Genomic DNA, 17,769 nt, shown 5'->3' with positions numbered 1-17,769 from the left:
AGAAAAGGATTGAAGGTTTAACTTTGGTTTCTCTTAAGTCCCATATATTGATGCATGTTGTTCAAAACATTTTATAAGTAAGATAAATAATCTATTAGAATCGGTATCATTATAGGTTTTGCAGAGCAAGAAGATGACGGTTTTGGAGATTTCATGGCTGGTCCATGTACTACTGTGTCAGCTCCTATAGAAAACATGGCAGCCCCAGAGACGCAGAGCCTACCACAGTCTTTACCCGAACCACCAAGTGGTGAAAATCCAGCTATCAGTCAAAGCAAGGAGGAGAAAAAAGGTAGGTAGACTTATTCAAAAATCTACGTTAAATGAGTGCCTTGATGATTCCATTAATATTGAGTTCTGTCCCTTGATTTACTTAGCCATGTCTTGAATATCAACACAATTTTTCGAAAGTTTTACTTATGTCATTATGAACCTATACATATATTACAGTCATGTTGCTGCATTTTCCTTTAAAAGATCCGTATCCCACTGCTCTGTGGTTTTTAGCTCACCTGCCAGAATGGCAAGTGAGCTTATGCCATGGTGCGGTGTCCGTCCGTCTGTCCGGCGTCAACTGTTTACTTCAAACAACTTCTTCTCAGTAACCAAAACGGCCAGGGTACTTATATTGGGCCTGTAGCATGCTAGGATAAAGGGCTACCAAGTTTGTTCAAATGCATGACCTTGACCCACTTTAAATGTCACTGGGGTCAGATGTCTTAAAATCTTCAAACAACTTCTTCTCAATAACCAAAAGGCCCAGGGTACTGATATTGGCCCTGTAGCATGCTGGGATGAAGGGCTACCAAGTTTGTAAAAATGAATGATCTTGACCAATTTTCAAGGTCACAGGGGTCAAATGTCTTAAAATCTTCAAACAACTTCTTCTCAATAACCAAAAGGCCCAGGGTACTGATATTGGACCTGTAGCATGCTGGGATGAAGGGTTACCAAGTTTGTTAAAATGTATGACCTTGACCAACTTTCAAGGTCAAAGGGGTCAAATTTCTTAAAATCTTCAAACAACTTCTTCTCAATAACCAAAAGACCCAGGGTACTGATATTGGACCTGTAGCATGCTGTGATGTAGGACTACCAAGTTTGTTCAAATGAATGACCTTGACCAACTTCTAAGGTCAAAGGGGTCAAATGTCGTAAAATCTTCAAACGACTTCTTCTCAATAACCAAAATGCTCAGGGTACTGATATTTAGCCTGTAGCATGCTGGGATGAAGGGCTACCAAGTTTGTTAAAATGAATGACCTTGACCAATTTTCAAGGTCACAGGGGTCAAATGTTTTAAAATCTTCAAACAACTTCTCAATAACCAAAAGGCCCAGGGTACTGAAATTAGGCCTGTAGCATGCTGGGATGAAGGACTACCAAGTTTGTTCAAATGAATGACCTTGATCCACTCTCAACCTGATGTCCTTGTACGACATTCAAGGTCATAGGCATCATATGTTTAAATCTTTTAATAAGGTTCTTATGAATCAAACACTGATATTCTGCCTGTAGCTGTATTTTAGTCCACTTTTAAGATTACAAGTGTAAGATTTATACCAGGTGAGCGATGCAGGCCCATTGGGCCTCTTGTTCATATATAAAGTAACCTCCCCTTCATATTGTGTTTGGATGCAACTGTAGCAAAGTTGGGTGGTGACACTTACATTGCCCAGGAAACTCGGTTAGTAAGAGTGATAGTAGAACAAACTCGGGTCCAGGGTTCGAATCCTGCTCTAGCTGAAGTTATATGCACAGAACATTGTGGCTAATTACAGATTGTATGTTTCACATTTTTGTTTTCATTCAAGTCCCACAAGGTATGGTTTTCTTTTCAGAAATGATTTATCAAAGCTACAGTCATGCCAGAAAAAATGCTTTTCAAAATGTAGTTACAGTTTTCAGCAGTGGCATGAGCATCCTTAAAATGTTTTGACCCTTGAAGCAGCTACATTGCACATAAATGCACCTCCTCCTCCATATCAAATTGGTGTCATTTAATGTCCTTCATTCTTAGTTTTACTTCAGATAGCCAATGTATAAGCTGAATTAGCCTCTGTAGTTTTAGTTGTAATTGATTTACCTAGATTTGATGTCCATGATGATGGAATGTTCAGACCTGAAGGCACCTAACAAGGCAAAAACATTCCACCGCCCTGCCCTAAAGGAACTACCAACGACGACCCAGACCTACCACCACACTTTCCACCAGAGTCAACAGGCTCGCCAGTGGACACAACCAGTTGAGGAGCTGTCTGAGCTCTTTACTCTAGGTGACTAATAACAAAGTTTCAAATGATTTCAACATACCATAGGATTATTTGTATAAGTTATACTTATAAAACTTCTAGTCCAAAACAGTGAAAGGGGTTTGGACTTGGAAGTTTTATATAGATCATACCTGGGGTAAGGAAATTCACTATTGTACAAATAAACTGAGGAGAGTAATCTGGAATTTTTTATAACTTACAAAATTTAATCCTTTTCCTTGTGTAATACTTTTGGCACACTGATCTTTACTTACTTGCCATAAGTGGAGGTCCTATTCAAAATAAAGAGTTTTTTGCAAGCCAGACATGGTTCTTAACTGTGAATCATTAAAAAGTAGAAGAACCTGTTCATGATGGGGATGATAATCATGAGCTTGTCTCTGATATACTAGAACTGTATGGTTGTAGATCCATCCACACAGCCTGTGCCCCACCCAGGGCAACCCCCCCAGGGACAGGAGGGGGCCAAATTTGAAATCCCTGGCTGGTGTAAGGAGGAGGACCGAATCCCTCCTGTATACAAACAAGTGCTAGAGGCAGCCATTGTGTAAGTTTGTAGTGGACGTTATTCATGTCAAAAGTGGAAGGTAATTACAAGCTATATCTGTGTTGATCAGTAATTAGAGGACTAATATAACTGTTGAGTCCTAATGCTTTTTTGAAAGTTTAAATAGAAAGTTTCTGAGACAAACAGAATTTTGTTATTGTTTTCAATTTTAGATATTTATTATTTTTGAAAATGAAAATGTCTTGTAATAGGAATGGCCAGATTGCTACAGAACGTCTATATCCGATCTTGTTGATGAGTGGACTGAACAAGGAGACTCTTGGGCAGATTTGGAACCTAGCCAACCGAACAACGCCGGGCCAGCTCATCAAGGAGGAGCTATACCTGATGTTGGCCCTGATTGCTTTTGCCCAGGTAAGCAAATGATGTAGATATAATATCGCTAAACAATGACATGGAAATGAACATGCATCAGTCCAGGTAGAAATGTAGTAATCATACTTACCGGTACACATAAATCATCCCACACACTCTGCCATTATTTATGTCTTAAGTTAGGTGCAAAAGTATACTGGAAACATGTTTGACTATTTACTTACTAAATTCTCAAAATTATATAATTCTATCAACTTTCCATTTATCTTAAACTGACATTTTCCAGCTGTGTATTTAACCATATGAACCTTTTTTCTATTCTCCTGCGTTTGGAAAATCTGAAATTAGCATTTTCCTTTCTGTTTATCTGTGCATTCATTCAACTTGTCTACAGTTTTCTGATCCAAATATTCATCCAGATTTCATGAAATTTCACACAAGCATTCCTGACATCAATCTCTAGAGCCTAGTCGAAAGTCAAGGTCATAGCTACAAAATCATTTTATCACGTGGCTTGTTTCTGACTAAGATTTGAAACCAAATTTGTTGATACTTCACACTAGTACGCCTGATGTAAATCTCTGGAGACCAGTGGAAGGTAAAGGCTGTACTTTCAAGGTCAGGGTCACAGATGTCAAATTGTCTTGGGTTGTTCCCAGGTTTCTGAAACACACACAAGTATTCTGACATCAATCCATCAAGACCAGTTGAAGTTCAGGGAGATATGTTCAAGGTCAAAGTCAATGCTACAGGTCCTTCCATCAGACCATGATGGTTGGAAAATTGGCATTTTAATGCATTTATGACTGATATTTCAGCACAATTTTATAAAATCTCATAAAATCATTCCATGCATCAGTCTCTGGAGACTATTTTGAAGTTCCAGGTCTTATGGTCCAAGCCAAGGTCACAACTACAGAATCTTTATATTTTTCAACCAAATTTCATAAAATATATTTCATATTTCTTAACACCATTGCCTGCACTGGTTGTTTACACATAAAAAAACATTTTTAACTTCCGTCACTATCGCAGAAAACCCTACAATTGATCGGACTCCCACATTGATTTGAGCGGCCTATATCATACTGTTTGCTGTACTCTTTGTTTTGAACATGAGATATTGGAATAAACCTTGATGCAGTGTTTATCTGAAACTGTTCTCTGTTGCAACACCTGTAGTAGGTATTTTGCCCTTCATATTTGATAACATGTCATTTAAAAGATAACTGTATTTTTTTTATATGCAACTATCATGGTTCAAAATTTATGTTTCGTACAAGTCATATTGTAATTTGTATTTTATAGAACAACTACCAGGCCCTGACAATGGACATGCTAAACAAACTCCCACAGCCTCCCATTCCTTTCCTTGGACAGCAGGGACAAGGTCCTTCAGGTCCCCCAGGTTCTCAAGGTCATGGTCATCCAGGTCAACAAGGTCAAGGTCCTCCGGGTCCTGGTCCTCAAAGTCAACAAGGGCAATGTCTTCCAATACCCCCCACAGCAGTTTCTCAACAAATGGTACCTTCTCCTATCATCCAATCAGGTACTCCGTTACAACAAGGGATCCAGGTGCCAGTTATACAGCCTGTGGTTGGTGTTGCTACAGCAGCTACCATGGAGGTTTTTGTACCTAGTGGTGATGATGATTTTGCTGATTTTCAGGCTGCTGGACCTACTCCAAAGACAGGTAGGTACTGTTATATTGTCATTGTGATTACCTGGCATGCATTACATCTCTGTTTTTCATTTTTTCTATCAGCATATTCTGTCTGCATAGGTTTAAAACCATATAGGACTGTGTGGTTTTGTTTTTGTTTTTACATTTATTAATATTCAACCTATTGATATATCATGTAGCTGTTATGTGTGTCTTAATGATTAATTTTATGGATTGATAGATACGTCTGTACCAGTCATGCCCAAACAACCAGTCAGACCCAAAAAGAAACCTGAAATTGAGTAAGTTTTATGTTTATTTTGTGTGGCTATATCTAGTAACTTTAATATGTAAAATATTGTCTTAAAATATCAATCAGGAAATGTGTAAGTTTAAACTTTCGGCCCCCTGTATCGAAGAGGTAACTTTGAAAATGATTTCTCATATCAGATTTGTGAAGAGCTATATTTGCTGAGGAAAATTGTTGAGATTTGATATTATAGTAGTTTTTACTTGATAATGGGGCTAGACCACTGATTGATGGGATCTACATGTATTGACAACACGATTATATAAACAAAAGTACATTATGTGTCTTGTGTAAACTAGATGCATGTGGAACATTCTGTAGATGTTGACATAAAGACTAAAAACTTAAAAGTCACTATCAATTATATGTTAATTTTTTTCATGATGTATAGGTGATTGTTTATGTTATTTTATCAATGTTAAACCCTGGATGTCAATGATGTAAAATCCACATCTTTTGCTGAACAGATTTATATTTTATGCTTATTAAACACTTTTTTGCATGTGAATGATATGCAGCTAAATGTTCCCTTAATCTATGTGAGTACAAAGTTCCCTGAGCTTATGACAGGTAAACTATAGCAAGGAACATCAGGAATCTTGTAAAGTAAGTTTTAAGTTAAGTTTTTGAACATCTGCTTTAGATACCTGTATGAGGTTCCAACACCTGCCGAGGCAGAGAGGATGACTGGACCCATCACTTCAGAAATGACCTACTCCAACGTACAGAACTTCTTCGGCAGTGACGACTCGTCGGGTAAGTGTGGGGATTAGTGGACTTGGTGACCTCTGTGTTGTGTTCCATACAGATCTGTGTTTTGGTGCACTTATTACCTACAACACTTCCAGATAGATGTAGCTGTTATCCAGTGTTTGTCGTGTTGTCACCCTCCAGGCCCCGTCACAGTTTCAGGACCTCATTTAGGAAGTTAATGCTTCTCCTCAAGATATTTCAATCATATACTAAAGTACTAGATATTTGAAAGATTTCATCAATGACGTCAGATTTGATTATAAAAATATACTTCTCAGCAGGATATTCTAATTGCTTGCTATTTAAAATACTAGATATGTGAAAGTTTCAAGTTTTTTTCAGCGTAATGTTTTGTTTGATATATTCTTAACTATAGATATAGTTAGTGTTGCTATGGTAACAGTTACTTAGCAAACTTAATATAGTAAATAACTAGAGTTATGAAATAGAAAATATGATGGCAAGGCTTTAGATTGCTTAGTAGATAATATTTATTTATTGTGTAAATATCCACTTAACGTAAGTCATAGACTCACAGGACATCATCAAAAAACACTTTAAAAAAGTGTTCTTAACCATTGTTGATTGTTTTTAATTTCTCTAATATCTTTAGATTTCCTGTAGTGTTTTACTACATATTTGTATTTCTATTGTATTTTACAAACCTGTGTTACTTTTGGAAATGGATTGTTTCTGTATTAATTTCAAACAACATGTCTCATATTGGTTCTCATTAGAATTCCCTGTTTTCTATCGTAGATCTGTATTGTTTTGGGAGTGGATTTTAAATTTAGTCCTGTTTGTTTTATGCAGTGTCCGCTTCTCCCCAAAGACAGCTCCTCAAAGGTATAAAAATACACAGCGGGTGTGAATGTCGGCATTGCATCCTGTATATATAGTGGTGGGGCTATTTTTACAACGTTGATTTCCTGATTTATTTTGCTCGACATCATGGATTTTAACATAGCGTTTTCCTTACATGCTCATCATTTTAGACATCTTGTTGCCTGGTAGGTGTAGGTGCATTAATGCCTGATCCATAATGCATCATGTAAAGTTTAGTCCTCGCAGTCAGTGGCTGAACCTTGTGGGTTTCCAACCATGTAACGTTTATATAAAATAATAAATAGTGTGCTGTTAATCTGTCTTTTTATATGTGTTGATGAAATTTTTAACATTTTCAGTGAAATGATTAGTTGATGAATAACATCTGTCCTTTTTTCTGTAAACTTTGCAGCCAAGAAACTTTCATAGTAATATTTACAAATTCATCACTTGGAAACCCCCTTGTGTCAGACCACTGTCATAATACCTTGTGTGTTGGTTACCGTCCTAGCTCATTTCAGGATTAAAATATTGATTGTATATATTATGTTGTTGTGATATTTTATTTTATTGAAATTAACATGACTGGTTTAACCTTTTGTCAGCTCTTCTGTTAAACTTTGCTATTTCAGGCCTTTATTTACAATTGTACACCGATAGAAATAATCTCACGACACTTATTAAACATGTTTAACATCGTTATAGAGAGTTGTGTGCCATTAACACTTCAGGCGTATGTACATCTCAGACTAGTGTTGTGTACCTTGTATCATACAAGTGTATGTACATCTCTAACTCCTGTTGTGTACCTTGTATTATACAAGTGTATGTACATCTCTTACTCATGTTGTATACCTTGTATCATACTAGTGTATGTACATCTCTGTCTCGTGTTGTGTACCTTGTATCATACTAGTGTATGTACATCTCTAACTCACGTTGGGTACCTTGTATCATGCAAGTGTATGTACATCTCTAACTCACATTGTGTACCTTGTATAATACAAGTGTATGTACATCTCAGATTCGTGTTGTGTACATTGTATCATACTAGTGTATGTACATCTCTGACTCGTTTTGTGTACCTTGTATCATACAAGTATATGTACATCTCAGACTCGTGTTGTGTACCTTGTACAAGTGTATGTACATCTCTGACTCGTGTTGTGTACCTTGTATCATACAAGTATATGTACATCTCTAACTCATGTTGTGTACCTTGTAGCATACTAGTGTATGTACATCTCTAACTCACGTTGCGTACCTTGTATCATACAAGTGTATGTACATCTCTAACTCCTGTTGTATACCTTGTATTATACAAGTGTATGTACATCTCTTACTCATGTTGTACACCTTGTATCATACTAGTGTATGTACATCTCTAACTCACGTTGTGTACCTTGTATCATACAAGTGTATGTACATCTCTAACTCACATTGTGTACCTTGTATCATACAAGTGTATGTACATCTCAGATTCGTGTTGTGTACCTTGTATCATACTAGTGTATGTACATCTCTGACTCGTGTTGTGTACCTTGTATCATACAAGTATATGTACATCTCAGACTCGTGTTGTGTACCTTGTACAAGTGTATGTACATCTCTGACTCGTGTTGTGTACCTAGCTTGTATCATACAAGTGTGTGTACATCTCTGACTGGTGATGTACATGTGTACCTTGTATCATTCAAGTCTATGCACAGCTTCAAAAATGTGTTATGTACTTTTGTTTATGTCAAAGCCATAAACTATTTTTAGAGTAGCTACACTAATAAGAAGTATGTGTTTGTTTTCATACTCTCAAATCTATCATCACATTCCATGTATGAGCTCCATTGGACTGTACATGAGGTCCTGTAAATCTATACAGATCAGTGTTCAAATTAATGATCTGTATAGATTTACAGGACCTTATTCAGTGTTCAAATATTCACCCCTGCAGGTGGGGGATCAGGAAAAGAATACACCTGCTGTTACCCACTGCATGTATCGTAACAACCGACTAATGTAGGAACCCCCTGCAGAATTGGGAATTTGCTTTGGTGTCCTCTATTTTGGGACACAAAAGCGACCTTAATAAAACTGCTGCGCCCATTGCAAAATTTGGTCGTGGGATCTTTATCTTTCTCTCTTCTTCTAACTACTTTTATTTCCTAACGCCTTGCTTGGCAACACCTCATTTTTGTCTTGAATGTTGAACGTTTGGCCAGATGAGAAAGGCAATGGGTTGTCCCCAGGCCGGGGCATACCAAGGTCCTAAAAAAGGAAGTTGTTATTCCCTGCTGAACGTTCAGCATTTAGGAGAATGGCAACAACTGGTTCACCCTTTGTCAGTATAATGTGACCGGATGGAGTGCTATCCTGGGTACCTTTGGCATGATATTTCAGTGAGATAGCACTATAAAGTTGGCATGTGAAGATCTGCGCTATCACAAGGAGGCAAGCACACCAACCAACCCAGGGTGTCTCCTGCATACACACACGCAAGCACGCATACACTAAACACATGGAGGCACGTCCTTAAATGACCTTATCTGTTAATAGGATGTTAAACAAAATTAAACCAATCAAACCAATGTTCAAGTTAATGTTTGAGCTATAATTTGAGGTTAAACCTGTGATAAGTTGTCAACAAGGATGTGATTGATCTTAAACAAGTACTTTGATTTGTAGGGGCATAACATTTTCTCTGCCTACATGCATGCATTATTAAAACAAAATAAATTCTTTGAGATTTTTTTCTTTCTTCATTATTTAGCTCACCTGGTCTGAAGAACCACAGTGAGCTTATGCCGTGGCGCAGCGTTCGTCGTCGTCGTCGTCGTCCGTCGTCAATTTTTTCTTTAAGACCTATCCTCCTAAATGCCAAAGAGGATTTCAATCAAATTTAGTCTGAAGCATCACTAGGGAAGGGCAATCATTTCTTAAATAAATGAGGTTGGTTTGACCCCTGAGGCCATGGGGGTGAGGCCCTAAAGGAGAACCTAGCTAAATTTGCTTTCAAATGCATCTCCTCCTAAACACCAGAGAGGATTTTAACCAAATTTGCTCTGAAACTTCATTTCCTAAATAAATGAGACGGGTTCAACACCTGGGGCTAGGAAGACCGGGCCCCAAACAGGAAAATTATCTAATATTTTGCTTTAAGATGCTAATACCCCCTAATTGCCTGAGTGGATTGTACAAAATTTGGTCAAAAACATTATTGAGGAAGAACAAACATTTCTTAATTGAATGAGGTTGATTTAACCCCTGTGGTCCTAAGAAATGGTACAGCTAGATCATCATATTCTATGGTGTAGTTTTCATAAATTGTTAAAAATTGGTTTCTAGGTTTATAAAGCTTATAGTTGAATGAAAATTAAAGTATTGTCTAATTACACCCTGTAATATGACATATTACTTATTTCAAAATCTGTAAACATGGCAACTCAATGGAGGCCCTCGATTAGTTGAAAGACAGATATTGTGGTCCCAGTTGGGTTAGAACATAGATCTTGTCTGGATTTGAGGAAATTTCATATAAAGATGTACTAATGCATCCAGTTGTAATGACTTAAATATAAAACCAGGTGAGCAATACAGGTCCAATGGACCTCGTGTTTTAGTTAGGCTTATCAGAAATAACGTTTAAAATATATTAAAACTACAGATTTTGCAATGCCATTGAATTTAGAAGATGTCAGTCATGTTTAGAATTAGGAAAATGTAAGTTTGTAAAGCTTTAATGTTTTTCAGTTTTGAATGTTTCTGCATCAGTCTAGAGTTATAGTATTGCAGTGTGATTAGTATACCTGCCTATTGGATGTGCCTCGTGATCATGTGTGTACTAGCCAGCTGTGCTGACCTGCCCATGTACTAATTAATCCACCAATCCCTTTATCCTAACTGTAGATATGGCATTGCTTTGTTGTCTATACAGTGCAACACCTAACACTTCACTTGAAACCAGCGTAATGTGTTACCAGAAACATTGTATAAAATCACAAGCATGAAAACATAAAGAAACAAACTATATGTTAATTAACCTCTAAAAATTGAGATTATGTGTTGGCAATATCATAAATTTAGCATCAATATAAAATATATATGATCTGATTATTTACCCAAGCAAAATGATTTAAAGGCATGATGATTGTGCAAAATATTTTGTTTCCCATGCAGAATATAATATACATGTACTGTACATGTATTTAAATGTGTTCAAAGACTATAGTTTTACATGCATAGACATGGAATTCAGTGTAACAACAAAGCAAGTTTTATACAGTAAAAGGGAGTAAGAACTGAACCAGTTTTCTAAGTACCTCACTAAAGACATTAGCTACCTTATTTTAAGTATTAGGCACATCAATGTACAAGAATTGTTCTACCTTTTTCCTTGAAAATGCACGATTTCTAACAGGAAAATAGCCTTTATCACTCAGTTTTGTTTCCTGTTTCGAAACAGAGGTGTACGGTAAGCATTCCAAAATCCACAATTATTTTAATGTGTTGGGATTGCTGATTTTGTTTATACAGTTGATGTTCACTTGATTGCATGACCTGATTGTGTTGGTACAGGACTTGGATTAGTGTAGTTTTACAGTTTAAGAGGATGGGACACCCTCCCAGACACATCTAACCAGATGAAGTGTAATTTTACAGTTTAAGAGGATGGGACACCCTCCCAGACACATCTAATCAGATGAAGTGTAGTTTTACAGTTTAAGAGGATGGGAGACCCTCCCAGACACATCTAACCAGATGAAGTGTAGTTTTACAGTTTAAGAGGATGAGACACCCTCCCCAACACATCTAACCAGATGAAGTTGGCATTAATTGTTTGGTGTCATTTTTATACACAAGATGTCACTGTACGTTGTTCATAAGGGTGTGTTTTGGTGTGGTGACTAGATTTACTGTGCTATAGTACTAGTACAGTCAGAACACAATGACCTGACGTTTTGACCTTGGATTACCATATTGATTACAGGCAAGTCGATGATCGGATGAACCCTAAGGGACATGTCATGAACAAAACAGTCATAATGACTACCAGTAAACGGCTATCATCGCTGAGAATTTGATATCTATTGGTAAAGCAACAACTACTTCTGTTAATTCATGTCATCTGTGTGGTATATTGTACATAAATTATATAACCCAGGGTCCAGTTTCAGTAAGTTTAACTTAAGTAACTAACAAATCATAAGTACAATATTTTCAAAATTGTGCATTTTCTATTGGCATTGTTCTGTCACATTTATTTCAAAAATCACTAGCATACATGATTAACTATGAAAAATTTCCCTGATTTAATATCACAGCATTAGTGACAATCAGTCTCGGTATGTGTGTTTTGTATTTGATACACCTGACCATCAATGAATAGGTGGGCACACCTACATAAGGGGCCTGTTCGTTTATGCGGAACAACGCGGCAACCGGTACGTTCGTTTTTAAATGTTACATTTTCAGGTATAAATCCTAGAGGACCTGCAAAAGTTTATGCAGGCCTTGCAAGGCTTTTGCAAGGCACGCGTGAAAGCAGCATCAGATTACTGGGTCTGGCTTTATTTCATAAACGAACAATTCTGGTCCAACTGGTCCAACCGTTTGGTCCGCACGATAGACAGAAACGGCCAAGGACTGTTACTGGCCAGTGTTAATATATATATCCCACAGAAATGTCAATGTGACAGGTCATTTGTGTCTGACTCTACTGACTTGTAGGAGATTCTGTTTGGGCTATCTTTCATAGGAAAGAAAAAAATACTTGACAATAACCCATTTCTGTTTCAGAGTGTATATGTATATGAACACTATATGATTAAATGGCATTTTAGCTTACCTGGCACAAACAGATGATCAAGTATGTAGTTACAGTAGCATGATGTTCTTTGTCATCAAATTGTTCACTTTAAACCAATTTTTTATCATACATGTTACATAGTCATAGGGTCAAGGAAATTCAATTCAAGAAAAAACCAGGCTGGACATACAAAAAATATATATATATATTATTTTCAGAAACTTTCAAAAATCTTCTTTTGCATAGTAGATAAGACAGATTAGAAATTTCTGTTTTTGTCACTGCCTGTTAATCTGAGTTTAACTTTAAGTTATGCAAGAGTCAAAGTTCAAAGTGGTTTGTAATATGTAAGGTGTTTAAAAAAAAATTGTGGTAAGTATCTGAAACTTGATTGTTTATATTCAACATTATATTCATTTATAATCAATTATCACATAACTTGAATTGACCCCCATAGTTAGGCAACATGATCTGTCACATAATTGTACGTGTATAACTCTATGATCTTTGAAATAAGTTTGTTTTATGAGACTATAAACATGCATGGGAGTAGTAAGTACTATGTCTTACTTACCATAGATGTATGGGATTGTATTGCAGATACAAATATAACTGAGGTCAAGGTCACTGTTGACATTTTAACAAAAATATTTTCAATTTCTTTATATGACGTTTTCTTTGGCTTAGAGAACCTGAAACTCATACACCCATAGAACTTTAACTTTAGGTTAAGGATGCATGAGGTACACATTTAAAAAAAATGTATAAGAAAGTTAGTAATAATGTTATGTTTTATTACAGGTTAAAGGTAAATAAAGGAATGATATCACTGGCAATGTAATGTACTGTAGTTTATCAATTATGAAACTACTGGTAATCAATGGACAGGGATAATTCAACAGTTAAAGATCCCCGTATCACTGCAAAAATTCTTTGACGTCACTGTAGCTTTAATAGATCGTTTCAAAAAAGAAAGAAAACTCTGCATTGGGGAACTTTCATGAACAAAAAATACAGATGCAATAAATTACAACAAATCAACAACAGTGTTCCGAGTTAATCAGTAGAACCGGATATGAACCCTGGACCTCTGCATCATTAGATTATCGCTCTAACTGACCAAGCTACCTCGGTAGTGGTAGTGCCCTTTAAATAACTTCTTCTGAATAATCAAAAGAACCAGGATGTTGATATTTGGTCAGTAGTATGCTGGGATAAAGGGCTACCAAGTTTGTTTAAATAAATGACCTTGTCCAGTATTCAAGGTCACAGGGGTCAAATATGTTTGAAACCTTTAAGCATTTTCTTCTCAATAACCAAAATGCCCAGGATGTTGATATTTGGTCAATAGCATGCTGGGATGAAGGGCTACCAAGTTTGTTCAAACAAATGACTATCACCCATTTTCAAGGTCACAGGGGTAAGATATGTTTTAAACATTTAACCAACTTCTTCTCAATTACCAAAAGGCCTAAGATGGTGATATCTGGCCAGTAGCATGCTTGGATAAAGGGCTACCAAGTTTGTTCAAACGAATGACCTTCACCCAAATTCAAGGTCACAGGGGTCAAATATGTTTAAAACTTCATATCAACTTATTCTGAATAACCAAAAGGGCCTGAAGCATGCAGGGATGGAAGGCTTTAAACTCTGTTCAAATTAATGACCTTATTTTGAATAACTTTGAGTCAAAACACTGATATTTTTCCTGTAGCTTTATTTTAGTCTACTTTTAAGGTAACAATTGTGAGATTAATACTAGGTGAGCAATGCAGGCCAATTGGGCCTCTTTTTTCCAAAATGAAATTAAGGGGAGTGGATCCTTAAATAAAAATCCATAGCAATTATACAACTGTCATGTGACCATATATATCCCCCCCCACCCTCCCAAAATGTACCTGATTATGAGCTGATAAAACAATGTTGGACTATATATATTCATGAGGTTTTAGTATTGATTTAGTATTGGGTGGTGACCTAATTCACAAAACAGTTATGGAACTAGAAAATTTCAACCATATGTATTTGAATACCTATTTCATGCTCAAGTTATATGGAAATGGGGTTTTTTCAAACCTTTTATATAAATAATGATATGTATCTAAATGTTTGCCAAATACAGTGTATCTTTATAAATCCTTTCTTGATTACAATATTTTTATTCCTGACCAATTTGCTTTCACTGCTGACATACAAATATTAATGCTCAGATTTGCCCTTTCTTGGTACATTTCATAGCGGAGTGACTCTTCCTGTCCTTAATCTATCATTAATTGTAATTAATTTAATTTATCAAATTGACAATTTTTTCTGTTTTCTAAAAAAATAACACTTTATCTTTTGTTTGATTATTAATTACTTTGATTTATTGCTTTCATCACAAATTGCGAGGTTTCATTCTTTTAAGGAGCTATACACTTTACAATTATATAACAGCGAAAATAATTGAGTTGTCTTAGAAAAGTTGTATGACTTTTTATATGTTATTAATCCTTTCACCACTGTAGACTATAATGGACTTATCTAGATCAATGCATGATAGAGTTTATTTAAGTTGCATAGGGGTGAAAGGGTAAGAAAGTACAATGATTCATCAATGATACAGAACTATAGGTGATTTAATTTCTTATTACTAGATAATTATTTTGCTAGCCTTGAAAAGCCCTTGCCTATTTATTTATTTTCTTCTGTGATTAACATTTTGACCTGAGGCTATCTATGTAAATAAATTAGTCACTAGATGGTTAAAATGGTACTGTAAAATTTGACAAGAAAAGTTAATACTTTTGAAAAAATCGAATATTATTTCTCCAATATATTGTAATATAATATCAATAATAAAATTCTGATTTTCAAGGATGTATATTTGTGACTGTTTGTATTTGTTCCATGCATATTTATATACACTGTACAGACCTTTTGACTGTTTTGCATTATGTACAAGTTATACATGTTTGTTTTAAAACAATTTTACAAAGTAGTTGAAATTGTGTGAAACAGCTTTTGTTCATCATTTTTTTTTTAAATGGTACATTGTTCTAATTACCACTTATGGAAGATGATCATTTTTTGTTGAAGGTCCATCAACTCCAAACAGCCTAGAAGCTGATTTTGACGATTTCAAGTCTGCGGACAGCAAACCTAGCGATAGCAGTCAGTTCTCCTCGGAACAGTCTGAAAATGAGGACTTCAAAGCGTTTGAGTCTTACCTGGAGGATTTTGAACGGAAGAAACAGAAACAGCAGGAGAGTCCACTCCATCGTCCAGTATCCAAATCCTCACTTCCTTTACCCAGCATGCCTTCCACTGCAGTTCCCACGGCGATCCCGGCCATCCGTAATTTGTGGTCAAAGCCTCATGGTGATGCTATTGTAACTAGTGTACCATCTAAGCCATTACAAAGCTCACAGTTCCACACCCCTGACCTCGTGGTAGCTGACTCCACAGAAAAATCTGACCAACAGTTTGGAAACTCACCCCCCAAATCGTCCGATTCTGATTTTGCAGATTTCCAGCAGGCGCCTGTTGTAGGAAACTTTTCAAAATCTGCTGTGTCTAGGCTTACTGCAGATCATGATCAGTTGAAAGCTTCAGGTAGTGATGTCAGCTTGACATTGATCGGTGAGGAAGACAAATATGCAGCGTTGAGATCTCTAGACTTTGGATCAGAATTGAGCACAGGAAATGAGGCTGGTTCAGCAGAGGGTCCCAACCCTCCAGAGGAGGGTGCAGAGGATGATGATGAAAACTGGGCAGATTTTCAAGGTGTTGTTTTAGATCAGGAACCAAAAACAGAGCCAACAGGGACTGAGGTTCCTGGTACTGATTCAGGAAAGGAAAGTATTTTAAGTCTTTTTAATAGTGCACCACCCATTACATCATCTGTTAACTCTGATCAACCAATGGATGCTACAGTTACAAGTGTCACTCCACTGCCATTAGACAGTAATACAGATTCTGATTGGACAGGTTTTGGTGAGAGTTCTAAAACAAGTACAGAGGCTGATTCTGGTTGGCCGGCATTTTCATCCAGCAGTACATTTGGTGATTCTGGACACTTGGAACCTGCTCCAGCATTTGAACAAACAGAGACAGCGAGTGATGACTGGGCAGACTTCCAAGGTCCCGAGGACGTGAGTAGTGCTACAACAGACAGCAGTTCGGGTGTTGATAAGGATGCTGTCATCTCTGTGAAGAAGGAAGGTCTACAGTCAGAAGAAATTCTCGGCCTATTTAAGGTCAGAGAACCACAGAATTTACCGACCGATCTTAAAGAAGTGTATACGCAAAAAACAGCTGTTAACAGTGAATGGAATCCACAGGTGGCTGCATCTACCAATACATATCTTGATGGGGAATCAAAAGTATTTTCTGCAAAGGCAAAACGCCTGCCATCATTAGGTCCTGAAGATGAGGAGGAGGATTCCTTCAGAGTACCGCCTCCCATGGACGACGACCAAGGTGATGAAGACTTCAGTGAGTTTAGTCGTGGATATGAGGACATGGATAACTACCACCAACCCCAAACCATGCTAGATGATGGCAGGAGGAAATACCATATGTCTGGTGTGGGGGTTGTGTCCAAACCAGTGGTGAAGGAGGCAAAGAAGGCTGCATCAAATGCCCAGTCCAGGTATGCTGACATAATGATGCTGGACCAGACAGACGTGGATCAAGGTCTCCCCAAGGACACACTGGACATTGGTCAGGACCAGCTGTCAATCACCAAGAGTGAGGACTCTCAGTCGATATCCAGTCTGGAGCTGCCGTTCTCTAAAAGTCGGCTACAGAATGTCCTCGACCAGGACACGCAGTCTATATCTAGTAACGAGTACGGGAACTTTGAAACCATTCTACCAAGGCAACTTAACACTCCGGTCAACATGGAGTCCAAGTCTGTAGACAGTTTGGACCTGATAAAGGATGAAGGTAATGGTGATAGCAGTGAGGACCAGGGGTCTGGGGATCGGTCGCGGGGAGAGAGTCCTGAGAAAGGCGCTGAGCTGAGTACCACAGAGGGAACCAATGTAGAGGAGACTGCCAACGGTAAGTACAAAGTGCTGTTTCCCTCACTGATTGTAGCTGAAAATCATTTAAATACTGAAAAACTTTTATTCATGAGAAATATATTTTTGCACTTACAGAAAAGTTATAAATGTGAATTTATGTTTTTATAAGATCCAGCTACCTTTGTTCCCAATAGATAAACCAGTCACTTTCATTCTCAGTAGAAAATTCAGCCACCATCTTATCCGGTAGATT

General features: G+C 37.1%; 1 protein-coding gene across 2 annotated transcripts in view; it reads left to right on the top strand.

Moving 5' to 3' along the window:
- LOC110452814 (synergin gamma-like) overlaps positions 1-17,769 on the top strand; it is a 28,774-nt gene that overhangs the window by 6,319 nt on the left and 4,686 nt on the right. The window contains exons 6-14 of one of the 2 annotated variants that reach the window (XM_021501502.1): positions 116-292; positions 2,091-2,276; positions 2,682-2,820; positions 3,033-3,195; positions 4,465-4,849; positions 5,061-5,121; positions 5,773-5,885; positions 6,696-6,728; positions 15,586-17,553. In XM_021501502.1, the coding sequence (XP_021357177.1) occupies positions 116-292; positions 2,091-2,276; positions 2,682-2,820; positions 3,033-3,195; positions 4,465-4,849; positions 5,061-5,121; positions 5,773-5,885; positions 6,696-6,728; positions 15,586-17,553 (3,225 nt within the window). The remainder of the gene's footprint in view (positions 1-115; positions 293-2,090; positions 2,277-2,681; positions 2,821-3,032; positions 3,196-4,464; positions 4,850-5,060; positions 5,122-5,772; positions 5,886-6,695; positions 6,729-15,585; positions 17,554-17,769) is intronic. The other variant, XM_021501503.1, reaches the window with a different exon arrangement.

The sequence above is a fragment of the Mizuhopecten yessoensis genome, unplaced genomic scaffold (assembly GCF_002113885.1).
Source record: "Mizuhopecten yessoensis strain PY_sf001 unplaced genomic scaffold, ASM211388v2 scaffold6893, whole genome shotgun sequence".
NCBI classification, from domain to species: domain Eukaryota; kingdom Metazoa; phylum Mollusca; class Bivalvia; order Pectinida; family Pectinidae; genus Mizuhopecten; species Mizuhopecten yessoensis.
Note: the sequence above shows the minus strand (reverse complement) of the source record. Positions and strands in the feature narration are given on the sequence as shown.